The sequence below is a fragment of the Castanea sativa genome, chromosome 1 (genome assembly GCF_040712315.1).
Source record: "Castanea sativa cultivar Marrone di Chiusa Pesio chromosome 1, ASM4071231v1".
NCBI lineage: Eukaryota > Viridiplantae > Streptophyta > Magnoliopsida > Fagales > Fagaceae > Castanea > Castanea sativa.
The window spans coordinates 31,704,591-31,731,452 of NC_134013.1; the positions used below are offsets into that span (position 1 = coordinate 31,704,591).

The following is a 26,862-nucleotide window of genomic DNA, read 5'->3' on the forward strand; positions in this document are numbered from 1 at the left end:
AAGATTAAAAAACTTAAGTAGACACATGACACATGCTTAAGTGGATAATTACGGTGTAGTCCTTACATAAATTTAGACATTTACAAGATTGGATTATAATTTCAAATTCTAATTCAACTTTCTCTAAGTTTTACCTATTAATATATATATATATATAGATGACTTATAAATTGAATTTTTTTTAGTTATATGATTATTTTTTATGGTTTATTATATTAGACTCCTCGTTTTCTACACTAAATTAACTAATTTAGCACAAAAATTTAAAAATTTAGATTAAATGAGACACGTGACGTAAAATTAAACTCTAATTGAAATTATATTTTTACACGAAATTAACTCACTTAGCACAAAATTCTAAAATTTAAATTAGATGAAAGACGTGGTGCAAAATTAGACTCTAATTGAATTTCAATTTGAAATTTAATTGAATTTTATCTTTGTTTTACCTATTATTATTATTATTATTATTATATATATATTTCTATTCCAGTTAGTATTTTGTCAGTTTTTTTAAGTTTATTTTTTGGATTTGAAATTAAGTGCCAAATAATTCATTTAAAAAAAATTAAAATATAAGAAAATTTTTAATAATATGAATAATGATGAGCTAATAATGCTTAAAATAATAGTGGAATTTTCAATAGATTTATGAATTATAATTATTGTATCAACGCTGTGACAGTCCTAAGCGAACATTCCTAGATATGCCCCTATCTTTCACATTGATTTTGTACATAAAGAACGAGACTTCAAAGATGTTTTGGAATTACTCTAATGCCAATGCGTTCACTCTCAAAAAACATATTATTTGAAGACAGACATGGACAACTTTCACTTTTTTTTTCTACCAAAAAAATATAATAAAAAAAAAGATATGGACAACTTTAACGTTGAGGTTTAATTTACCTCCAATAATTTTTAACTAAAATATATTTTTATTTTAACAAAAAACTCACATAACCCACTAATTAAATAAAAAATGTACATTAAAATTCACTACCATTTTTATTGTTCTTTAAAACAAAATGAGATATTTTTAAAAAAAAAAAAGCAATAAAAGTAAGTTAACGTTGCTTTCGTCCTGAGATGCCTTGCTTTTCCAAGCACAATTCATTCCCTGAAAATCTAGAAAATATTTCACAATTTTTTAAATCTCCCTGAATATTATTTTTTGCCCTGAAAGTCTTGACTCTTGAGTGTCTGACCCGGAATCTAGGCCACCAATCAGTAGAGGGAACACACTTTTTTTAAAATCTCCAATCCGCCAAAAACGATTTGAAATCCGGAACTTACCTTTTGACTTCGCGGCCGCGTTGTATCAATCCTTGAGGAGGCACAAGTCGATCTTCCAAAACCCTTTTTATTTTATTTTAATAAATAAATATACACAAATTTGAAGGAATGTGGCCCAAGTAGTTGCTTTCTTAGGCTGCGTTTGGTTGGATGTAAAATATTTTTCGAGTGTAAAATAATTTCAAGTGAAAATATTTTCGGGAAAAGAAAATATTTTTAGGTGTTTGGTGGCATTTTAAAAAATACTTTGGAAAATATTTTCAAGTGTTTGGTAACATTCTGAAAATGCAAATTTTTTACTGATTTCTCACATTTTCTTAGCCATTTTCTCACATTCCAAACAAATTTTATAATAGAAAATTACAATCCATCAACTTCTAAACAAACAAAAATCAAAACAACACCATGACCAAATCATTCGGTCAAACTAAGAGAGGGAGGTGAGACAGGGAGGAGGAAGAGAGAGATCAATGGGTCACCGATCTCGCCGGCGCGATCATGCCCGTCGATCTCGCCCTGCGCGATCTCGAGCCTCGATCTCGCCCGGCGTGAGCTCGACGGCAGGACTTTGGGTTGAGGACGACAATCTTGGCTTCACCGGCGTGATCTGACCGATTCGGCGATCTCCCTCTAGCTCTCTCTCTCTCTTTTCTGGTGTGGGTCATTGCTCTCTCCCTCTCCTTCTCAGTTTTCCAACGGAAAATTCTATTTGAAGGTAAAATAGAAACAGAAGTGATTTTCAGTCTAGGAAGGGGTATTTTATGGTCAATGGGAAGTGATTTTCAGTTTGACCAAATTTTCAGTTGTTGCCAAACACCCACAACTGCGTAAAATATTTTCTGGAACTCATTTACTGTCCAACCAAACGCAGCCTTAGTGTTTCCTAACTTTCCGTAGATAGCTTTTTTTTTTTTTTTAATTTAGTTATGTCTCTAATTAAAGCTCCGTTTGGATCCAGGTTGCATCTGCTGCATTTGCGTTTTTGCTTTTTTTTTTTCTTCAGCTCAGCGTCACTTGCACTATTTATGTGACATAAATAGTGCAAAAGGCAAATAAACAGTTCTAAACAGTATTGAATAGTAACTAAATTTTTTTTTTATTTTCAGTTTTCAGCAAAATAAGCGGTATCCAAACGCACACTAAGTGTGTGTTTGGCTCTAAATGAAAAAGCCAACTTTTTTTTTGAGAGAGAGTTTCAATCTTTGGCGTTCGCTCCTAATAATAACTTTTTTCATCATACTAAGACGCCAATCAGTTTTTGGTGTAGGTAGGGATTGAATCCTAAATCTCTTATTCAACTATCAAAGACTTTACCGTTGAACTAACTGGAACCCACAAAATCCAACATATTTCACTATTCAGATTATTTTTGCTACTATTCATGGCCCCACTACACTTTTTGGTAGTATTTATAGGTCTCATTGTACTGTTTCAGTTAACTTTTACCTTTATTTAAAGTACTTTTAGTAAAAAGTTTTCAGTTTCAACAAAATAAACAGATCTCAAATAGACCCTAAATAACTCAGTTAACTCTGTCTCTTTCTCTAACGCGTTTAAGTGTTAACTGTATCCCTCCTTCATCTGGTTTTGGTTGGTTTCCAAACAGGGGGTTTTTGTTCATTGTATATGATTGTCCTCTCTCTCTCTATCTCTCTCTCTCTCTCTCTCTCTCTCTCTCTCTCTCTCTCTCTCTCTCTCTCTCTCTCACAAAGTAACAACCTTTATAGCTTGTTTGGTTGGAGGGGAAGTAGAGCGGAGTAGAATAGAGGAAGGGAGAGTAAGTTAAATTAACTTGTTTGGATGTTTTTTAAGGGAGGAATGAGAGGAATTTGGAGGGTATCTAACTATTTTTAACCCCTCATTTTTAATTCCCCCAAATTGAAGAGATTTGGAGATAGAGAGAGAGTAGAGAATAGAAATATTTGACCAAATGAATTGCCAAATTTACTCTTACCATATTAACAAAATTACAAACTATGAAAAAGCTAATTATTCCCCCCTCCCTCTTACTTAATTTTAAAAACATCTAAATAAGGTAGAGGATAACCATTTTTTCTCTACTCTCCTCCTCTCTACTCTCCTCTCCCTCAAAACTTCCAAACATAGCATTAGTTGATGACACAATGCAAGTGAGCCAGCACCCTTCGACCTTTTGAAACCTTGATTTCTTCAAACATTTAAAAGTATAAGAAAGTGAGAAGCCAAAGAGGTGAGAGTTTTGGGATTTTCCTCCGGGTTTTCTAACGCATCCAAGGGAAACAAAAAACAAAAGTAAAAATAAAGAAACAAAGAAAGAGATGGTACATCATTTGCTAAGTTTGGGGTGTTCGAATTTTACACCTTGAAGTTTCAAAATTTAAATTTTAAATCCTGAAATTTGGGGGTGTTTAGATTTTACACCTAGAAGTTTCAGAATTTAGATTTTACCCCGTAGAGTGTTGGAATGGATTTTACCCCTTGAAATTCTATTCTGTTTGCATTAGCAACCTCTCCGTTCATATTTTCCGTTAAATGTCACATAAACTTGACACACGTGTTTAGTTTATCCATTTAAATAATGACACGTCATTTTTATTATGCCATGTCATTTTTAATTATTTTTTTAGGCTACAAAAATAATGTGGCATCATTTTATTGGATAAACTAAATATGTATGGCAATTTATGTGGCACTTGATGGAAAATATGGACGAAGAGGCTACTAATGCAAATGAAATAGAATTTTAGAGTATAAAATCTAAACATCTCCAAACTTTAGAGGGTAAAATCCAAATTTTGAAATTTCGGGATGTAAAATTCAAACCCTTCGAATTTTCAAGAGGTAAAATCCAAACACCTATAGACACCAGATTTTGTACCCTTTATGACGCGGGCCCCTGTTCCCCAATGATGCTAAAATTCAAAGACTCAAGGTTGGTTTAGGGCCCAATCAGATTACAAATTGACTTGGGAGATGTTAAAATGGAAAATATAACTTTTAATGAGTTAAAAATCTATTTTTGGAAGATAAAGGCCAAAAGAAACCCTAAGCCTGCGTACGCAGGCATGACCCTGCATACGCAGCCTAGAAGCCTGCGTATGCAAGCACAAATCTGTGCACACCAGTAGGGTTTTAGAAGAACCAAAAAGGCAAGTTTTTTGCATTAAAGACCGAGGTTTGGAATGAATCTCACATTTTCTGAGAGCCATTCCAAACCCCCATTTTCACAATATAAATAGCTTTACATGGTACATTTTCAAAACATACAGAAATTGAACGGGAAAACACTAAGATTCACTAGAAATAGTGAATCAAAGAGTGATTTTTTTACAAAACATTCTCAAGTCAATATTATTTGATTAGGGCTTTTTTTGGCCTTGATCTTTGAGTTTTGATATTACTAATCACTCTCTTATTGGTTTGTGATAGATTTGACAAATGGGAACGGTAAAAAATCAAGTCTAGGAGCTTTTACTTTGAGGTATTCTCTTTTAAACTCTTCTTTTTCTTTTGCTTTCAATTATGTCTTTATTTTGTTGCTTTGTTTGTTTTATGCCTCATAACATGTTTGCTTAGATTAAGTTTTGTTTTCTTTATGTTTTAAGCATGTTAGGTTGTTAGAATTTATGTTTTGAATCTTACTATGTTTGTTGTGTTCTTAGGGTTTTTGGGCAGAAACTCACGTGTGTATAATCAAGGCTACGTACGCAGGCTTGATTATGTGTACGCAGGGTTGTTCAGCAAGTTCATGTGTACGCATTAACAACCCTACGTATGCATGAACCAGCCCAAAAAACCTTATTTTGTTTTATTTTGTTTCACATGTTTAATTAAATGTTTGCCCTCACATGCTTAGATTAGGGTTTTTTTTCTTTGTTAAATGTCATGCCATTTATTCACATGTTCATGCATAATGCCATAGGTGCTAAGTTGTTGCAAGGTAAGTCATGCATTCACAATGTACATGCATTTATTTGTGATATGACATTGCTTAGGTTTGATGACATGATTGTGTTCTTAATGCTTTGGATGATAATATGATTTTGTTGGTCTTTTTTTTTTTTCCTTGATTTGATGTTCACATGCTGCTACCTTAGACGATGTGATATGATATATTGCTATGCTAGATGAATGTTAGGATGTGCCTTGATATGATATGATGATAGAATTTGTGATGAAGCATGATTAGTTGTATGATTAGGGTTTGCATTGTGATGAATGCTTTGGTGCCATGGTATGTATGCTAGATGAATGCTAGGGTATACCATGATAGATGTATGGTTAGGGATGATTGATACCATGCTGATTGTTAGATGTATGCTAGTGTGTATGAGAGTTAGATACATGCTTGTGTGTATGAGAGTTAGATACAAGTTTTGAGTATGCTTTTAATAGGGTTAAGACATAAAACACAATGATGGGAAGCCAACTTTAGGGTTGGGCGGTTTTGGGTGCTTAACACCTTCCTAAGACCGTACCTTAACTCTGAATCCATATCTCTGGTCATAAGATCTAAAGGTCCTTCTTCGAGAGGATGCTATATATATGGTTCCTAGGCTATTGCAAAAACTAGGTGGTGACTCCCATTGTGTCCATAACACCCCCGAACTTTAGTGGTGTAGTTTGTAATTTATCTTTTTTGTTTTGTTGAGAAACAAACACAAACACATTAGGAAGAGGGAAAAAAGTTTTAATACAAAGGTACACACACCACAAACTCCATATAAGGTATTGTATCTAAATTTAACTCCATATATAGTATTGTATCTATATTTTGCCCTTACGTTAACATCTTATTTCCTTGGGTTCACTATATTGATTCACCTTAAACGGATATTTGCAATATGCATCCTAAATTTCAAGACACCAACATTTAAATAAGCATAAATAAGTAAAAATTAAAATGGAACAATGAATTAGCGTTAGCTATATTTTAATGCACGTGACTTGTAATTGAAAGAGCATTAGTAATAAATTTTTTTACCTCTTTTGAACATAAAAACTCCACTTTTGATACTTTAATCTACTATTCACACCTTACGCATCAAACTTAATACTCTAACACTACTTTATTTAAATATTATTCTTTCTCTCTCCAAATTAATACTTTTTTCCACCTTCTTCGCTTTTCAATACCATATGTTAAGAACTGTTAGGACATATGTGGAACTTGTTATGAATATATGTTATTTAGAATTAGCTAATATTTTAACAAAACACACTTTACTTGTAATTGGGTAAATCTAGGATGGTTTAAGTCTTCAAGCAATATTGTGTTCAAGTCAAAAGTTAAAACCATGCAAATCTATTCAAGAAACAAGTGAAGAAGTGTTGTATTTTAAAGCTCAACAAATAGTTCGACAGGTTGTATCTATCGAGGTTTAAAAGGAGCCTTTAGCTTGATGCTCGACAGTAGCTCGATAGATAGCCTATTTATCGAGGATTACAAAAATCAGATTTCCAGATTTGTTTTTCACGCATATCCAAGCTATTTGTGTAGGGTTTCTTTTCTCATAACCCTAGATATATATATATATATATATATATATATATATATAAGCATTATTTTAATGGTCGTCTAGGGTGATGCAACTTGATGCAACTTGTGAAGAGAGATAGTGAAGAACGAGAGGAAGGACAAAAAAAGAATTGATTTGTTGTAGCAAGCCACCATTCAAAAACTAATTTGTTTTTAGTTTTGGTGAGATTGATGCACAAGTGTATTTTGGAAAAAAATCCGCTATATTTTGGCGAAACAGGCCCTTTGTTCATCTTGCAGTGAATGCTCTAATTAAAGAAACCCTCATTAATATTTGCAATATGCAATTTAGAACTACACTTGCATTTGTGTTCTTTATTGCATTAGATATTGCAAATTATTGCAAGTTATTCTCTATTACCTTACTATGGATGTTTCTAAGGCTCCATTTGTTTTAAAGTAAAATATTTTCAAATGCATGTTTATGATGCGAAGAAAATCAGTAGGCTCGATACTTTGGACTTGAAAGGACTACTTGCTATCTTGATGGCCTGAAAAAGAAAGAAAAGCGATCAAAGGTAACCGGGGTCGCTGGCTAAGAACCCTCCGATGGCAAAGTTAGTTTTCTCTCTACAATTTTGGAGTTCTAACTTTTCAGGAAACATAAAGCGTACCTTTGTTTGGTCTGAATGAGCATTTATATAGTGTCCTAAAGATAGTTATCAAACTCGTAACTTCCCCTAGATTCGAGGAGGTGTGAGGGTTCAAAGATAACTTCCACAACTACTTAGGAGTTACATACTTCTCACATAACTGTCATTGGAAGTTATACATGTAATAAGGTGTTGTAATACATACTTAGAAATTTTCCTAAGTGTGAAGGCCTCGTCCGAGGATCCTCCTATTGAGCGTACCTCACTTAGAAACAAGGTTGTTCCCCCTATGGACGACCTTTGTTCAGGACGAGGTTTGTGGCTCCCCAGGACGAAACGACGTGGTTTTGTCCCTTGACCATGCGAAGCTCGTTCAAGCTTCTTCCTTCATGGACGAGATAGTCATTGACAAGGTTCCTACAATCCTTGCTTCGCTGGCCTTGTCCTAGACGACCTCCATAGACAATGTTGGAGTTAGTACTTTATCATACCCTATCAGTTGCTCCCTTGTCCAAAGGTCGTCTAGAGCTCTTAGTCTTTGGACATGTGTTTCCATCCAAATAATCATGCGTTACTCCAGGTGTCACAATTTTGATGGTCAAATTCCTATGGTCACGGATTGTGCCACACGTCATAACTTTATTGGTTAACTGTCACGTCGGTTCGTGTTTTCGAGGAAATTGTCACGTGGCTCTTCCTGGTTGATCACATTGTTCTAGGTATCATTTTTCAATGCCTATAAATAGTAGATTTCCTCTCATACCCTCTGCCTTTTTCAAATTTTCTGGTTTGACATTCCTCGTCCATCACCTCATTTAGAAGTATTCCAGCGTCCCTAGTTTCCCTTCGTCTAGAGCCAAGTACCTTCTTCATACTCGTCTTTAGGTTTTCCTTAAATTTTCAAAATGTCTGAAGTTGCTGTTTCTTCGTCTAGTAATAGTGTTGATAAAGAGATAGACGAATACCACAACTTAACTAGTTACAGTGGCTCTAGTAGTGATAGTAGTAGTAGTGGGGGAAACACCACAAACGAGTATATTTCTGGGGTTCCCTTGGAAGTCTTTCAAGAGGATTTAAGACGAGAGTAGCGTCTGGGTCTGGGGCTGGTCCCTCCAGCGCTCCCTCGTCCACCCCTCAGGACGAGGTTGAGACCATATATAGTTGTGTTATGGGGGATCCTTCTAAGATGGACGATAAGAAGTTAGCGTCTCTTAGGAGCTGGTACCAAATTCTAAATGAGTTAAACCCTAGGTTGGCTGTTAGTGATAAGTGGTGTTGCCAACCTTGTTTTGGTATAGGAGTTTATGAGGCTTATCTTCTAGGAGGTCTTAAGTTGTCTCTTACTCACTAGATTGGGTTTAGGGTTGTGCCAATTCAACCCCAATGCATGGAGACTCATCATTTCTATGCAAATTTTGTGGAGAGAGGTTTTTGAAGGGGATTGTCCTCTTACTGTGGACGAATTCCTTTTCTACTACAAACCCTCTGAAATTAGCCAATCCTGTGGCTTTTATCAATTTACAGCCAGAAGAAGAGATTGTAGGATAATAAAGTCGTTGGTTACATTAGATAGGAATTGGAAAACGAAGTTTTTCTTCGTCTCTGGTTTTTGGGCAGGACACCCTGTTGAGGTGGGCAGGGATCCATTTGCCCCATATACAGGAGAGTTAGGGAACCTTCGTCCTGAAGGTATGCTTATTACTATTATATTGTTATTTTTATCATATATGTCGTTCTATACTTACTAAACTCCTCGTCCTTTCTGTAGGTGTTAGATGGCCGTCCTTAAATAAGTTTTATCTGGGACATGTTCAAAAAGCTCGTCTTCACCCCGAGTGGGACTTCCATTCCTTGGTTACCCTTCAATGCCTTGCTAATTGGGGACTTGGTCCTGAGCCCTCTCCTGAAGCCACAACCCACGAAATTACAGTCTGTAGACGTAAGTTTTTGCCTTGAAAGATTTCTTTGTCATTTCATTCTTTCTTTTTTTTTGAGTGATGCTAACAACTTTCTTTGTAGGAATGGCTACTATGAAAGAGAACAAGGGCAAGGAAGTTGTGGACGAGGCAAGCAAGCAAGACGTTGAAAATCAACCTCGTCCTGCTGTAGGTGATAAGAGAAGTCTGTCGAAAGGTGTTGATTTTGAGAATCTCCCCAGCCGTCGGAAGGAGAAGAGGGTGAAGCACAGGTCGTCCAGAGCTGGGGTCATCACTCCTGTCGTCCCTATTCCTCCTTTATCTCAGCCGCCGTCCGTCCAGATCTAGGACGTAGAGTCGTTTGAGCCTGCCCACACCCTATCGTCCAAAACCACTGCTTCTACCTTGTCCCAGCCTCCTCTGAAAGTTGCTTCGAACATCTTCGAGAATGAAGACTTGGCCTGGGAGAGGTTTGAGAAGGCCGTGTCTAGTGAGGACGTGGTTGCGTGCTACAACATGTCCTTGAGAGAGTTTGAACACTCAGGTGTCCATGACCTCTTCAAGGTAATTAGTACAAACTTTTCTCCGTTCTTTCTTATTTCGTCCATGTTTTCCCTGTCATATGCTTTATTTATTTGCTTTAAGCAAAAATTCGTGATCACTTGTGTAGGCTATGTCGAAGTTCATAGTTGCGTCCAGATAGGCTACGGAGCTGGACAAGACGAGGATCTTATTGGAGAGAAGGATAAACGAAGTCAGGGACGACTGTAAGGGCTGGGTTGAAATAGCAGCCAAGGCTAAGGAGGAAACTAAGGGGTTGTTGAACCTCATTGAAGAGCTGAAAGCTGATATAGTAGAGAAAGACACTTGTCTTGATCACCTCCAGAAAAAGGTTAACGAGCTAAGCAATTCTCTTGAAAATGCCAAAGAAAATGCCGTAGAGGAGTTCAAAGCCTCAAAGCAATTAACGGACCTGCTGGACGCCAACTATGCAACTGGGTTCGAAGACTTTCGCATGGAGGCAAAGGAAAAGTTTTCTGATGTTGACTTCAGCTCCATTGTGCTTGAACTAGGGGGTGCTGCTAGTTCTTTTCGTCAGACGAGTTCTGAAGATATCAATATAGAAGATGATGTCTCGACCAAGCCAGCCCAGGACAAGTCTAAGACTGGAGAGGATCCTTCAGCCAAAGCATAAAAACCTGACCAGTTGTTATTACTTTTCTTTCTTTTTTGTTTTATGAGGTCCATTGTTTTAGGGCCACTTTTAAAATTTATTTAAGTACATTTTACTTGTCCAGAGTGCTTTGGACGAGTTTATTAACAGTTGCCTTTTAGGGCTTATTTTGTAAGGTTTTTGGACGATGGTCGTCTACCCTTTTTATGCTTTGATGAATGTTTATTTTCACCCATCATTGAGTGTATGGACGAGTCTATCCTTTTTTCATTGTCAATATTATTGGTTTTTAAGTAATCTGCCCATTACAAGTGTTGAAGGGTCGTCCACGTGTTTTTCTTATGGACGACCCAATTTTGCATGGGCGTCATGCTTGCCATTTAAATTTTTCCAAGTATGACTCGTCCCAGAAATGGCAATGATGATCTTGCCAGACCTTTTCCTCGTCCGCTGGGCAATTGGCCTTCATTTTTCGTCAAGACAATTCTAAAGTCTGACTCGTCCTAGAACACTAGGGCGTCTTGATTATATGCTCGTCCATGGACCTTTATATTTTGACATATCCCCTTTTCTAGCGCTTCACTCGTCCAGAACATGAGAGCATCTTAGCTAGATGCTCGTCCGTGGACTTTGCGTCTAGGCTTATAGTTCTTTTTATCCTTTTCTTTGAACAAGTATAAGTTTTCTCGTCTATTTATTAAACGAGTATGTCTTAGCTTTTTTTTTTTTTTTTTTTTTTCTGTTTTATCCTCATTTCAAAGAAAGCTTATGAACGTTACATCCCTGCATCCAGAGATTTTCATTCGTCTTGGGCTTTTTACCCCCCTTGTGGGTATTATTATGGAATTTAGATTTGTGCATTGAATACATTGGAAATCCAAACCATATTATTATATAAACATTATCCACAAATATGGCACATGCTTGTAAGCTAGTGCCTTAGGAAAATAATTACGTATATAACCTCGTCTTTTCACAAACGTGTCAGTAGACGGTGTTTAAGAACTAGTGCACTTTTTATTATTAAAACACACCATAGTAGTAATAAGAACACAACAGTAAATATGAGTAAACACGTAGACCATAACTTATAACTTCGTCCATAGTTGTAACCTCATCCTTGGTAAACTTCGTCCAAGCTCGTTATTGATAGTACCTCCTCAGATGCTCTACGTTCCATGGATGCTCCAATTTTCGTCCATCCAGAGCTTCCAAGTAGTAAGACCCCTGCCTCCTGCAGTTAATTACCCTATAGGGTCCTTCCCACTTGGGTCCCAATTTTCCATGAGCTGGATTCCTCGTTGACAAGGAAACTCTTTTGAGAACGAGGTCCCCAACGTTGAAGCGTCTGAGTTTTACCATGCCATCATGCTGCCTAGCCATAAGATCCTTGTATTTTTCTATCCTTTGCTCCGCATCCATCCTTACCTCATCAATGAGATCGAGGTCAAGACGAAATTGTTCTTCATTTTCTTTCTCCTGATACTTCATCACTCGATGGTTAGCCATATGAACTTCTGCAGGTATGACCGCTTCACTTCCATATGCTAGCTTAAAGAGGGTTTCTCCTGTCAGGGTTCTCACAGTCGTCCTGTAGGCCCAAAAAACACTTGGCAATTCATCTGGCCATATCCCCTTTGCCCGCTTAAGCCGAGTCTTGATGATTTTCAATAGGGTTCAGTTCACTACTTCTGCTTGTCTGTTTGCCTATGAGTGAGAGGGTGAGGAATAGTGATTCTTGATTCCAAACTGTTTACAAAAGTCCCTGAAAGGTGCGTTGTCAAATTGTCGTCCGTTATCAGAAACTAGTACCCTAGGTACTCCGAACCTACATAAAATATTCTTCCAAACAAAGTTCTTAACATTTTGCTGAGTGATTTTTGCAAGAGGTTTGGCCTCCACCCACTTGGTAAAGTAGTAAATCCCTACTACCAAAAATTTCATTTTTCTGGTTCCTATGGGGAAAGGACCCAGGATATCCAGTCCCCATTATGCAAAGGGTCATGGGGCCATCATTGGGGTCTGGTACTCCGACATCTGTCTAAAGACGTTCCTATAGCGTTGACACTGGTCACACACCTTGACATAAGCCTTAACATCTGCTTGAATTTTAGGCCAGTAGTAGCCTGCACGGACGACCTTATGAACTAGCGATCTTGCTCCTGAGTGATTCCCACATGCTTCTTCATGAACCTCCCTCAACATATAGTTTGACTCGTCCGAAGCCAAGCACCTTAGGTAGGGCTGAGAAAAGCCTCGCTTGTATAGCACTTCGTTTATGAGGACGTATTTGGCAGCCCTGACCCTCAGCTTCCTAGCCTTGTCCTTGTCTTCTAAAAGCCTTTCTTCTTTAAGATAGGCTACTATTGGACTCATCCAATTTTCTCCTTCTCATATTTGCTGTATATCTAGGAGGTCTATGCTCGGCATGTATTGGATTATGTAGTACTCGTCCATAACTCCTTCTGCCGAAGTTGCTTTCGCCAAGGCGTTTGCTTCCATATTTTCCTCCCTAGGGAGTTGAATAAAAGTCACTTCCGAAAACTTTTTTGCAAGCTGCTTCACTTTGCTAAGGTAGCTCTTCATCTATCTTCCTTAGCATCACACATTCCATTCACTTGGTTGATGACTAGCTGAGATTCTCCTTTAACTATTATTGACTCCGCCCCTAGGGACTTAGCCAATTCTAGCCCTTTGAGTAGAGCTTCATATTCAGCTTCGTTGTTGGTGGTTTGATACTGCAAACGGGCTGCGTACTCTAACTTGTCACCTTCTGGGGACTTGAGTATTACTTCGATCCCTCCTGCGTATAGTGCGGATGATCCGTCCACATTGATAATCCACCTTCCATCTCCTTTGTCTTTGTTCAGCTCGTCCTAGCTGGGAGTGAACTCCGCAATGAAATCCACCAATGCCTGTGCCTTGATTGTGTTCCTTGGAAGGTATCTGACATCAAAACTCGCTAAGTTCCACCACCCACTAGATTAATCGTTCTGCAGCTTCCAACTTGTTCATTGCCTTCTTTACGGGATGATCCGTCAGGACGTTGATAATATGAGCTTGGAAATAATGCCTCAACTTCCTAGAAACCGTAATCAAGGCAAAGGCTAGCTTCTCCATCATCGGGTATCGTCCTTCCGCTCCTCTCAATGCACGGCTTGTGTAATAAACTGGTTTCTGAATCCTCCCTTCTTCTTTGACCAACGTCGAGCTTACTGCGTGCGGGGATACTGCCAAATACAAATATAGTTCTTCTCCAAGTACAGATGGACTTAGCAATGGTGCTGTCATGAGGTAAGTCTTCAGGTCTTGGAAGGCCTTCTGACACTCGTCCGTCCATTCAAATGTCTTCCTGAGAACTTTAAAGAATGGCAAACATTTGTTAATAGCTTTCGATACAAACCTGTTAAGGGCAACAACTCGTCTGGTAAAAGACTAAACTTCTTTGATATTCTTCTGTGGTTCCATATTTAATATCGCCTGAATCTTTTCTAGATTTTCCTCGATTCCTTTGTGTGAAACCATGAACCCTAAAAACTTCCCCGACGAAACTCCAAAAGCACACTTGCTTGGATTTAGTTTCATGTTGTATTGCAGAAGTGTGTCAAAGGTCTCTTGAAGGTCGTCTAGATGCTTCCACTCGTCCAAACTTTTTACTAGCATATCATCTACATAAACCTCCACATTTCACCCGATTTGAGGACGGAACATGTGGTTCACCATTCTTTGGTAGGTCGCCCTTGTGTTCTTTAAACTAAAGGGCATTACCTTGTAGCAAAATAACCCTTGGCTAGTAATGAATGAGGTCTTTTCTTGATCTGCCTCGTCCATTTTTATTTGGTTGTAGCCTGAGAAGGCGTCCATGAAGCTCAGCAACCTGTGACCTGCTGTCGAGTCCACCAGTTGGTCAATGCATGGCAATGGATAACTGTCCTTAGGGCAAGCCTTGTTTAAGTCAGTAAAGCCCACGCACATTCGCCACTTGCCGTTGGCCTTTTTTACCATGACTACGTTCACCAAATAGTCCGAATAATAAACTTCTTGGATGAACTCCGCAGTGATCAACTTCTGGACCTCTTCTTTGATGACATTGTCTCGCTTAGGAGCAAAAACCCTCTTCTTCTGACGCACTGGTTTGGAGTAGGGACATACATTCAGGCGATGAGTAATGACACTAGGATCAATACTCAGCATGTCCTCATGACTCCATGCAAAGACATCAAGGCTTTTCTTCAAAAATTGGACCAGTGTATTCTTTGCCTCCTCTTCCATGCTCATGCCGATTCTAGTGAATTTCTCGGGTCTGCTCTCGTCCAAAGGGACATCTTCTAACACCTCAGTGAGTTCTACTATAATCCTTCTCTCGTCTATGCCCATTGTATGCACATGCTCATTCGTCACTAACATGGTTAAGTAGCATTCCCTGGCAGCTAACTAATCTCCTTGCACTTGACCCACGCCATGCTCGGTTGGGAATTTGACCGTCAAGGCTTCTCTGTTGAACCGGGTAATAAAGGACCGTAAACTCTCATTCTCCCCTTGCTCAATAGTTAGTAAACTGGAAGAGGAATGCTTGTGGCGTTGTCCTCCAATGAAATTATTGATAAACAACTTACTCAACTCCTCGAACGATCCCACAGAGTTTGGGGGTATTTTGCTGAACCACACCCGCGCTGGTCTCTTAAGAGTGGTAAGGAATGCTCTGCACATAATCTCGTTCGGAACCCCCTGAAGGTGCATAGTGGTCTTTAAAGTAGCGATGTGATCACATGGGTCATGATTTCTATCATACGAATCTAAGGAAGGCATTTTGAATTTCGGGGTAGGGGTGACTATTGATGGAAGCCATAAAAGGGGAGTCCGTTCGGTGAACTAAATCATCCACGAGGTTCGCTCGCCTCATGTTCTCCTTCATTTCATCCATGACTTTTCTCATCTGGTCCATCTCCCTCTCTAGTGTGGCACTCTTCTTAAAGCAATACCCCTTATCTGATTTTTGAACTCAACATTTTCTCCTTCACCTTCTTAACTCTAGGCTCGTCCTTCCGTGTGCCCGTTATGGCGCTGCCTCTTTAGATTGATCTCCCTATTCAACTCTTGATTCTAACGGGTTAATTCCGCCATGGCAGCAGCCATGGACTGTATTTGTTGAACGGAAGGCGGTTGCATGACAGCTAACTGATGATCGCGGAGGGGATTACTAGAAGCATCCCTACTCTCCTAGTGGCCTGGGGTGGTAGCCCTTGATCTTGTTCGAATCATTCAGTCTTTTGTCTAGGAAAGGTTAATCGTTGAAAACAATCAATCAAACGAAAAGAAAACTTTTTCCCACAGACGACGCCAATTGATGATGCGAAAAAAATCAATAGGCTGGATGCTTCAGACTTGAAAGGAATACTTGCTATCTTGATGGCCTGAAAAAGAAAGAAAAGTGATCAAAGGTGACTGGGGTCGCCCGCCAAGAACCCTCCAATGGCAAAGTTAGTTTTCTCTCTATAATTTTGGAATTCTAACTTTTCAGGAAACGTAAAGCGTACCTTTATTTGGTTTGAATGAGCATTTATATAGTGTCCTAAAGACAGTTATCAAACTCGTAACTTCCCCTAGATTCAAGGAGGTGTAAGGGTTCAAAGATAACTTTCACAATTGCTTAGGAGTTACATACTTCTTACATAACGGTCACTGGAAGTTATGCATATAATAAGGAGCTGTAATACATACTCAGGAATTTTCCTAAGCGTGAGGACCTCGTCCGAGGATCCTCCTGTTGAGAGTACCTCGCTTAAAAACAAAGTCATTCCCCCTATGGACGACCTTTGTTCAGGACAAGGTTTGTGGCTCCCCAGGACGAAACGACGTGGTTTTGTCCCTTGATCATGCGAAGCTCGTTCAAGCTTCTTCCTCCATGGACGAGATAGCCATTGACGAGGTTCTTACAATCCTTGCTTCGCTGGCCTTGTCTTGGACGACCTCCATGGACGATGTTGGAGTTGGTACTTTATCATACCCTATCACATGTAAAATATTTTCTTGAAAACTTTTTCATTTTATAGTGTTCGATTGTGTAATTGAAAATAATAAGAAACAATTTTCAAGTATTTGTTTCACGCTAAAATTATTTTTTTTTTTCTTCCCAAATCTCACATCCGAGCAAATCGACAAAACCCAACCCACCACCACTCCACCAACCACCCAAACCACAATTAAATCAGAACAAACCCACCCACCACCATTCCATCGACCACTCAAATCCACATATTGGAGAGTGAAGAAGAAAAGGAAAAAAGAAACAACTTGCCAACCACCCATCACAACCCACAATCTCAGCTATCACCATGTCCCAGCCACCCAACAAAAATCCGTAAACCCCGCCTAAAAATTGAGATTGAATAGCCCACACAGCACTAAAAAAATCCAAATCAGTAAACCCATGCAACAAAAATGAAAATCCTAATCTAAGATCTAGTGGGTGAGCTAATAAAGGTAGAGATAGAGCTAGTGGAGGTGGCAAATAACCACACCAAAAAAAAAAAAAACCTCAAGAAGTTCAAGCTAGCTTGAGAATAGGTGTAGAGCTAGCCACGATGAAGGTGAGGCTGGTTATGGGTGGCATCGATGATCGCATTGGTGGCTAGTGATGAGTGGCTCGATAGTCTATTTGTTAGAGAAAAGATAGTCTATTTGTTAGAGAAAAGGGTTGATGGTGGACTAGGTTGTGGAAGGGAACAGAGAGAGCATTAAAGAGGCAGCAAGACAAAGGTATCAAGACCGAGAGAGGGCAACAAGTGTAAAATGTTTTACTAATATTTCTAGTAAAAAACATTTTACACAAACTTGCTTTGATTGGTTTAGTTTACTAAAATTATTTTACTTTTGACTAAATATTTTAGTGCAAAACAAACGCGATTAAACTGAAAGAATATTATTTTCATTGAAACAAATAAAACATAACTTCTTCTTTTTTGAAGATAAATAAAGCATAACTAATCATCCATTCCCGCAAAGAGAAGTGTTATACATCCACAACATATAAGTAATAATTGATTCTAATTTGAATCAACAACTTAAATTACTTTTTGTCCACTCATAACAACCAATAACAACTCACCACTTAGAATTCATTGTGAAAATATTATAACCAATAACAACCCACCACTTAGAATTCATTGTGAAAATATTATAGACATGATATTTCGCTTACACAAATCATCCAACGCAAAAACAACAAATGAAAACAGAGACAATCTTGTTACTGAAACAGAGAGGAGTCCAATTCGAATTACTTTAAAGGAAAAAAGGTTAGACAGCTCTGTTGGGTGCAAGTAACATATGTCATCTTAGTGAATCCAATAACATTGTTCCCTCTCAACACTACCTAATCATAACCATATTTTTTTTTTTTTTTTTTAATAATTACAACATGCTGCAACTACTCTTTCCCCCTAGACCCCCAAACACTTTGTACATGAAGAGGTGCCAATCCAGTGCCCAATAATAACCATAATTAAGACCATTGGAAACTCTGCAAATCAACCCACATTTAAATAAATACAAAACCAACACATTAAAATGCAGAATTACAACTAAATATACATGGCACTAATCAATCTGCAATATATAGAAGTAACACATTACCAGGTCCATATAAATTAGCCATATATGTAGTAAAAACAAGTACTAAAAAGAAAAGAAAAAAACCCATAATAATCCATGTTATGAGCCTGGAGACAGGAGAAAAAAAAGAAAACAGGGTTCTTGCCAATCATGGATAAAATTTCCCAGACCTTGACAATACACAGCTAACCACATACTGCCAGCTAATTAAGAAGGCAATAATGTTTGACATTTCAGTCCCTCTTCTTATCCTTCAATGGTCCTCTAGGAATCTTGCTCAAAACCTTTGCATCAAAAACTGCATATTGCTTGTTAAACTCAGCATGTGCCTTCTCAGCAAATGAGTCCACTTGGTCCTCATATTTCTCATAGAGCACTGGCAGTGTGTGTAGCAAAACAAATGCTGCAACGAAGTCAAGAGATGATGTGTTAAGAGCTAATACTTTCAAGATAAAACTAATTCATGCATATGGCAACTCATTAGCCATTACCTATGTAGAACAAGGTCAGGAAGTTGCACCAGTTCCCCACAATAGACAAAACCCACAAGCCAGCAATTGCCTAATTTATCACATCATTCAAATATAACAAGACAATATAAACCATTGATGAGAAATTATGATAGCTCAAAAATATGATTCTAGCCAAGATTGCTATATATGGAACTTAAGAGCCATATGCTTGAACAAAACAAATATAAGTGCAATTCTACAAGGAACTCTCAGGTTGTCCAAGAGATAATTAATAATGCAAACTATCAATAAGTATATGAAATTTGGGAATGAACATACAGAGAGGAACTTCTTTAGGTCTCTTCCGGATGCTATATCCCGCAGAAAAGAAAAAGCATTGTTGATCTCAATCCTCAATGCAGCGGCAACCTGAAGAACAGGCTCCTCTGGGATATGGAATTCTGGAATGTGTGGACGACTCCTAAATGAACAAATGGAATAAATGAGAACCGACTAAAAATTTAAAAAAAAAAAATGCAAAAATAGATATTATTAAACGCGCAAAGACAGCAGCCTCACTTGTTGATAAATGTGGAAGCATTGGACCACAAGAACAGAACTGCAAGAGACAGAATCAAGATGTGGCAAACGAGAGTTAACAGGTGGTATTCAAGCAATTCAAACAGAACCCACATAGCAGTTGCACTGCCCAGCACTCCCGCTGAGATCTTCTTGTTCCTCCACAAGAAAACATCAGCAGCTGCAGCATAAAAATCATCACAAGCACATACCCATTAGAAACATCGCTACGCCTTAAAATGAAATTACTAATTCTTAACTCACATAGCAGCAGTTAGAAACATATTATTATTTTATATAATAACCCACAAAAAAGTTTAAGAACCTTATTCACAACATAGAGTAATCAAAACCGTAAGATTTAATCCGAGACAAAACCAGATCTAGATCCAAAGTGATCGAAGCAAGATCTACAAAGAAAAATTATGCAATTTCTTACACCGATTTAGGAATACTTCAGATTTGGCTGTCTGAAACAGACAAATTGAGATCTGATATAACCGTTCACAGCCTAATCTGTTCCGAGATTCCACTACTACTACCACTGCACTTTCTCAGCAACCAAACAAATCTAAATCGAAAATGATATACATATATATATATATATATATATATAAAATTTAAAATAAAAATAAAAAAGATCGCATTTTAAGCAGTCTCATCCAAATTTCTTCCCCAGAAAAGAACTTTAAATCAACAAAATAAACAAACAAATACGATTCAAATTCAAGCACAATTTCGAGAAATGAACCTACGTTTGCCACCACCGAAAACCTTGTGAACCGGCTGTTCCCTCCCAAAGAGCCTGTAAATCTTGTCCTTCATCGACGATGACGATTGTGGTGGCGAGCTAATATTCATCTTTTCCTTCTCTCGCTCTCGCTCTCGCTCTCTCTCTCTCTCTTTCTCTTTCTCTCTCTCTTTCTCTCTCTCTTTCTCCTTCTTCTTCTCGTCCTCCGAATCCGAAGACGAATCGTGGCCATGGATCGTCCCCGTTATCTTCTCCAACAGCGACTCCCTCTCCTCCACCTTCACTTCCTCCTCATGGTGTTGACGATGCTCCTCCGCCATAGCTTTTTCTCTCTCTCACTCACCCAAACCCTACCGTTTCTTTTTCAAAACCCTAACTTTTTCTCGTTTCGAAACGTCTCGAAACTGAAGAGAACGAAAATATAAAGTACAAAGCTACGAAAATTCTCTCTGTGAGAATTTCTCTCTCTCTCTCTCTCTCTATCTGCGTCTTGGCTCTATAAAGTAGGAAAAGACGTTACTGATGATTTAATCTGGGCCGTCGATAGGTCCGGATCCGAACCTGGAGGCTTTGCTATATATTTTCCTATTTTTTTTCTTTTCTTTTCTATTTTTTCCTAACTGAGAAAGATAGATATGAATGGTAGTAACATTTTTATAGGACCGAGGCTAACGGCGGTTAGATTTGACGGATCCTCAGAGGAAACACGTGGCGAGAGCACAATCAGCGGTGTGTTTTCAAATCAGGGTGAGAGAGGATAAGAGGAGAAGGTCACATGTAGTACAGCGGTGTACAAATGACATAATAGAGTCTTGGATCTTTCGACACGTGGTGCAACTGGGCCCGGACGATTATGCTTTATATACTTAGAGATTAAGCAAATACTAATAAATTATAATATAAATTTATTTTTTTGATGAACTATAATATTTTTTATTGAGCAATCGAAATATTTTACCGTGTGCGTTATACAAAGTTTGAAGTTTGGATTAGTGTACGTAAACCTGTTTAATTAACAAATAATGAGACGAGTTTTGCTTTTATGAGCTAGCTAGCCTAACTAGACTCATGCACACACGAAGAGCATGTCATAAGATTAGTAATATAATATTATTATAAATTTATAATAAATACTAAAAAAATTTATCACACCGAAAATATATGACTAAGAATTACTATGGATAAAAGGGGTAAAAATAAATTTCAAATAAACTAAAAAAGAAAATGTTCAACACACAAAATTTTCATTTTTGTTTTACTCGTTGAAATAATAAATTGTGATCAATATAATATGGATCCATCATTGATACTGATTTTATGAATATTAATAATTGTGAAAAAAATTATGAATATTGTTTTGGGAAAAAAGAAAATCAAGATATTCGCTATGGCAAATTTCAGTATCTACACAAACTTTTAGTGCACCAATAGAATCTGGAGATTCTGGGCCGACATAGCTCCTATATTGCTTGGTTGAAATTTCATCTGGGCTATCATATCAGCTGATGCCTGGTACCATAATTTAAAATAGGTCCCGCTTGATCTTGATCTTGATGTTGATGTTGATAGTGAGCTATTACGGATTTACAGGTCTTACAGTAGGGAGGATCCAATCAGAGCAAGTAAAACAATATAAAAAGAATAAGCTCCTAAAGTTGGGTTAGTTACCTAAAAGAAGAAAATGAGCTGGGTCATTCCTGAAAGTCCAATATGATTAGGAAAGAGATTAAGATGGGTTGTGTATAATTAATAATTTGGACCAAAATATCAATGAGTTTTCTCTTTATTCTAACATTGGCAAAGGCGGCAATAGAGATCCTATGTACGCAGAGAAAGTCGGCAATTTAAATTGTCTCAAAACATTTTTATTGCACATTGATCTATTCCTCCTTATTGGTAGAATGCAAAAATAGTTTACTTTATCTTCACCACACAACTTTATCATGGACCTCCTAACTAGTACTTTTCTTTTACAGCTGTAAGAACCAACACTGCAACACATTGTTCATATGAGACACATGATTTTGAATAAATTATAGTGATTAGTGATCATCATGCTTGCTCAAAGAATTAGACACAGGCATCACTCTTTAACGAAATGTGCCAATCACCCAATTGTGACAGCCTAAAAGGCCTTAGGGACTTGGCCTCATCTCTATAGACTACATGCACATGGAAGCACAAAAGATGTGAACCCTATCCATACCTATTAGGTGAATTCTAATTGCATAGTCCAGAAGAGGTTTCTTCTCATGGGCCAGCAAAGACATCAAATTTCTTTTAGTTCTAAACATAAACCTCCAAAATGGGCAAGGAGGGACAACAACTTTAAGATAAAAGGCATCAAAGTTCCTAACCTCAAAAGCTTTAAATAAGTAGACCCGCAAAAAGTCATGGATATTACAATGTTTAAACTAAATTCAAAACAAGATTCAGAAACATTGACAGATTTAAATGGACCTACATCCTGCTTTGTGACAAAAGAACTCATCTAAAAGCATACGCATACATTTGCGTACAACCACAACATTTACACATTAGCCCATAGTAGGATAAAAGGGAACAACAAAAGTACAAAACAACTACTTTTAACAACCCAGAATTTGAGATCTGCAATACTTAAAGGGATAGTAAATGCAGAGCAAACTGTAAAGAACTAACTTATGCTAAATTATTCTGAAACTATCTTTTACTAAGTTACTCTCTGATTGGATGCCAGCAAATGAAATTCAAGAATAGGAAGAAACTACACTTTAAAAGAAAAGGGAAATATTGACCAACTTTTGTTCTCAGAACAAGAAAGATTGGTCCATTAATTTTGAAGTTAGTCTGCAGATTGTTAACACGATCATACGATTGGGGGACAATTTGCTCTTACAGGCAAAGTTGTATCCTCATCTTGCCCCTATGCCGCAAATCATGAGATCGGATCCCTCCATAACTTACCACCTTGCATCTCACCAGTAGATGCTTCAACTAGAAGGCAGAGTAAAGTAGTTGAGAAGGTGAAGAAAATGGATGAGAAGAAGTTAGGAGAAGTTAAGCATGATGGAAAAAATGACAGATGAAGGTCAAGGCTAAATGGAAGCACTTGAGATCATTTTCTCTATTAAATGAAATAATATATATTTTTATTGGTTGGCATGTCAGTTTTCCATTTCATCAACTCAACCACCATGACAATGCCAAGAGAGAAGGCCTCACTGATGGCATTGCCAGTGGTTTCTTAGAAGTGAAGTGCAAGGAATCAAATTTTGAAAATTTGCCTTGAGACCTTTTACAACAAATAAAGTTACATGCTGTTTTGTTTTATAGTCCTCATGTGTCACATTAACTAAAAATAGGTAGCATAAAAGTAGCATATGTTGCACAATGCTGGCTGGTGTATGTTAGGATAATCTATTGGTTCTTGGCAACTACTGGAAAAATCTTATTAGTCTAGGACCAAAACTTGAAATGGTTCAAAGGTTTAAATCAGTGCTAGAAATTGAATATGAAAAAAAGGAAAAGATAAGATGTTGATATGCAATAGCTAACAAGATCTTGTGATAACCTGTCAATGGCAACTACCATTTCAACTATGGTTCCCTTTTGTAAAGCATTTTTCTCTGGAAAGCACATGAAGTTGAAATCACGCAAAATGAGAAAGAAAACTAGCAAAGCTAATGGAGTCTCAAAATGATGGGACAACTTGTTTTGTATTTGTACCGATAAAGTGGCGATGTCCTAAAATCATTTAAAACCATCATTTCTCAAAACCTCAAGTAGGTTAGGGATATAAACTATTTTAAAATCCTATCATTCACATAACTTCTCGAGTCATTAGCATTTCAATATGCATGCTGAAGATAAAACTTCAAACAAGTTTTAAGAACAGAAATAGTTTCTTGTATATTCCATACAAGAGCACTATTTGGAAATGACATTACAGCCCTTTTTTTTGGGATAAATGAGCAATCTTATCCAACAACACCAAGTAACACCAAAAGGCTTACAGGGAACCAAAACAACAAAGAGAACCAAAAACAACCAGCCAGCAACAGAGCTAAGCTAAAACAGTTACAGGCAGTCTCCACAACCAACAGAGAGTTTCATTCATAACAGAATTCTTAAATCGCATGCAAACTAGCAAGCTAACAATCTAGATCTAATGCCAAAGGTGATAGCCTTGAGAATTTCAACCTTTGTTCTAATTTTTCCGTGGTGCACCCTCAAATCCTTGTCAAACCACACCTGGAAAAATAAAGCTGCCCAGGGTAGCCTGCAAATCGTTTTTAGGAGAATCTTCGCAGCTGATTTATAACAGCCCAACTTTCTTCTAACCAATCTTCCACTGGCCTATATGTAAGACATCTAAGAATTTCCTTCCAAAACCTTCTAGTGATAGAGCACTAAAAAATAAATGGTTCTGAGACTCAAGTCAACCCTACTCCTGCAGTAAACACAATGAAGATTGTCTTGGTAACCCCACTGAGCCAGCTTTTCTTTAGTGGTCAGTCTATTTCTCACTGCAAGCCAACTTATGAAAGCATGCTTAGGAGCAAAATGAGAACCCCCTACAAATTCCACCAGCTTTGATAAATACTAATTGTCCAAAAAAACTTAAGCTATTAAGAAATGGTGAATTTAATCAATCAACCATTATTCTAACACTCTCCCTCACATGTCATGATAAATTACCGCTTGTTCCAATTAGGATATGGTGAATTTAATCATTTAACCATTATTTTAGCACGCCTTATCCCTATTTTCTCTAATGTCTTCCCATGTCTATTTGCAATTATACTTATGAGAGTTTGTAGGTTTCCATATCACTTCAACCACTTTACCAAGATGCGCTTCACATAATCTGGATTGAATAAGGACAGAAGCCTCTGACGACTTACTTTACCACGTTGGTACGTACCTAACAAGGCTAAGACCTCACTCCTCAGCCAGGTAAAAAACAACTATCAAAGGTCTGCAGCAGCATTTATGGCTATGCAGAGAGATTGTGCCTTGATGAATAAAATGAACAAGGAATAAAGAAAAATATACTAAAAAGATCTTACCCAATGAATAAAACTCTCACTTTTGACATCCAAATGCTAATGTGTACTTTTCAATGTTTTTCATGCCTCCCTCATTCCTAAATATCCATCTTCAGCTGCATCATTGTTGCAACTCTGTGTAGTTAAATTTCAGCATTAAACAAATCCTTCTTCTTCAGTAGGAGTTGCCCTTGTGTAAGGGAACAATGCAAATTCTTGTTTTACAGTGCATTTACTTGTTTGAATTGATTTTATCATATTGTTAAATGGCCAAACCAAAGAGCTAAGAGCCTTATGGTTCAGCGACACTGCTTGGTCTCATCCTGGTTGAACCTGAGTTCAAATCCTACCTCGCAAACTTATAAGCAAAAGACAAGAGGGGGCAGAGGGTTGTTCCCAACCAAACATATCATACACAACTTTTAAGGCCCCCCAATAAATTTCTTATGGGGATTCTTTGAACCATTCACAAGGGAATAACTTGTTAACTGATCTAGTCTAATATATATCTACATACACGCCAAGTACAAATTCCATCTTGATGAAAGAAATTCATAGAATCTTCAGACTAATTGACATTTTAGTAACATAATAAAAATCTTGCCCCTTATTAATCATACAGCATGAAAGCAATTTTGAGATTTTTATATAAACCAAAAGTACAGAAAACCAAAAAAAAAAAGAAAAAAAAAAGAAAAAGGCAAGCACAGTTTCTTGTGTATTGTCTCTTAGAACAAAATGTACATAAAATCATCAAGTACGAATTTAAACAAAGGAAGACAAACAAATAAAACGTGAAATACACAGCAATCAAAAAGAGCACAAGGCAAAGAAACAACTGTGCAAAAAGAATCAAATACAAGAAACCAAATTGCTATAAAGATGAAAAGAAATTTGATGGGACTGAGTTAGAATACCTTATTGGAGCTCAAAAGAGAAGCATGGAAATAGGCCATAGAGATCCTCTTCTAAGACTTGTGCATTAACTTCACGCTTTCAACTTTCAACTTTCAACTTTCAACTTTCAACGACTACAACAACACAAGGACGAGGATCAAAGCGTCTTAGATCGTTTTATTGACAACTATAACCATGTTGAATTGTTACCCTTCCGAAGCTTTGAACTGTCTGTTTTTATTTTAATAAGGGCTCTTAAGTCATTCAACTTATGGCGGCTATTCCTGAGCTAAATGCCAGTTTGGTAAAACAGAACATTTGGTCGAATATGCTTTGGGTAGGTACTATGGGCCGAGCCATTAATATGCTATTAATATTTTGTGTACTTGAAAAAATATGGGCAAAACCTGATTTAGGACCAAAAAGAAAAGGCCTGGACCTGAGACTAAGTTATGACATAATAATAATACTAAATACTAAGTTAAGAGACATTTGGATTGGGTCTTGTGGGACACATAAGGAAACTAATACAGAAGGAGTGGGCTTTTTCTGATTTGAGACTAGATGTGATTGGGATTTGGGAGTTGGGAGTTGGGACAATCCCATTTAATTGAAGGTGATACATTGAGTAGTAATGGTTGTTGGGCCCAATTTAGGATTCAGAGGTTGGTTTGTCATTTTCTTGGGTCCCCTAAGATAGTTTACTAAATGTGTCTCATTTATGGTTTGGTTTGGTTTGTGACGATTTAATCATCATTAGAACCGGAAAAACTTCTATACCAGTCACCATAATTGTACTCAGATTCAAAAATTAAAATTATATTGCCCTCCACTTCCAAATCCAATTGTAAACCTCCCAATCGTTGAAGTTTCCGTCTATAATACATTGAAGTACTGGATACAAAACAAATCTTAAGAATGACACTAACCAATCACTTCATTTACTTGAGGGATTGGTAGAGTCCAAGACATGACTCCACAATATTTATATGGCTCACTCACTTGGTCCAAATTGTTATAGGCTAGCCAATAAGTGACAACT

The 26,862-nt window shown here is 37.4% G+C and overlaps 1 protein-coding gene and 1 long non-coding RNA gene across 2 annotated transcripts; both read right to left on the reverse strand.

Moving 5' to 3' along the window:
• Positions 1–18,087: 18,087 nt before the first annotated feature.
• On the reverse strand, positions 18,088–20,664 carry LOC142623953 (reticulon-like protein B3). Its single transcript, XM_075797449.1, has 5 exons — positions 19,898–20,664; positions 19,143–19,323; positions 18,903–19,044; positions 18,603–18,672; positions 18,088–18,514 (listed from the first exon to the last, which is right to left on the reverse strand). Exons 1-5 carry the CDS (start codon positions 20,211–20,213, stop codon positions 18,345–18,347), a joined length of 879 nt encoding a protein of 292 aa, XP_075653564.1. The 5' UTR covers positions 20,214–20,664; the 3' UTR covers positions 18,088–18,344.
• A 454-nt stretch (positions 20,665–21,118) lies between these two features.
• On the reverse strand, positions 21,119–25,958 carry LOC142623963 (uncharacterized). The gene is made up of 3 exons (XR_012842256.1): positions 25,841–25,958; positions 21,562–21,590; positions 21,119–21,466 (listed from the first exon to the last, which is right to left on the reverse strand). It is a non-coding gene; the product is annotated as an uncharacterized LOC142623963 (long non-coding RNA).
• Between the last annotated feature and the right edge of the window lie 904 nt (positions 25,959–26,862).

Excerpts from the sequence above, each read along its gene's own strand:
- LOC142623953 (XM_075797449.1), bottom strand. The coding sequence starts at position 20,213 with ATGGCGGAGGAGCATCGTCAACACCATGAGGAGGAAGTGAAGGTGGAG. Across the intron at positions 18,673-18,902 it reads ACCTAAAGAAGTTCCTCTCT|GCAATTGCTGGCTTGTGGGT; the intron begins GTATGTTCATTC and ends GTGATAAATTAG. Across the intron at positions 18,515-18,602 it reads CCTGACCTTGTTCTACATAG|CATTTGTTTTGCTACACACA; the intron begins GTAATGGCTAAT and ends ACTTCGTTGCAG.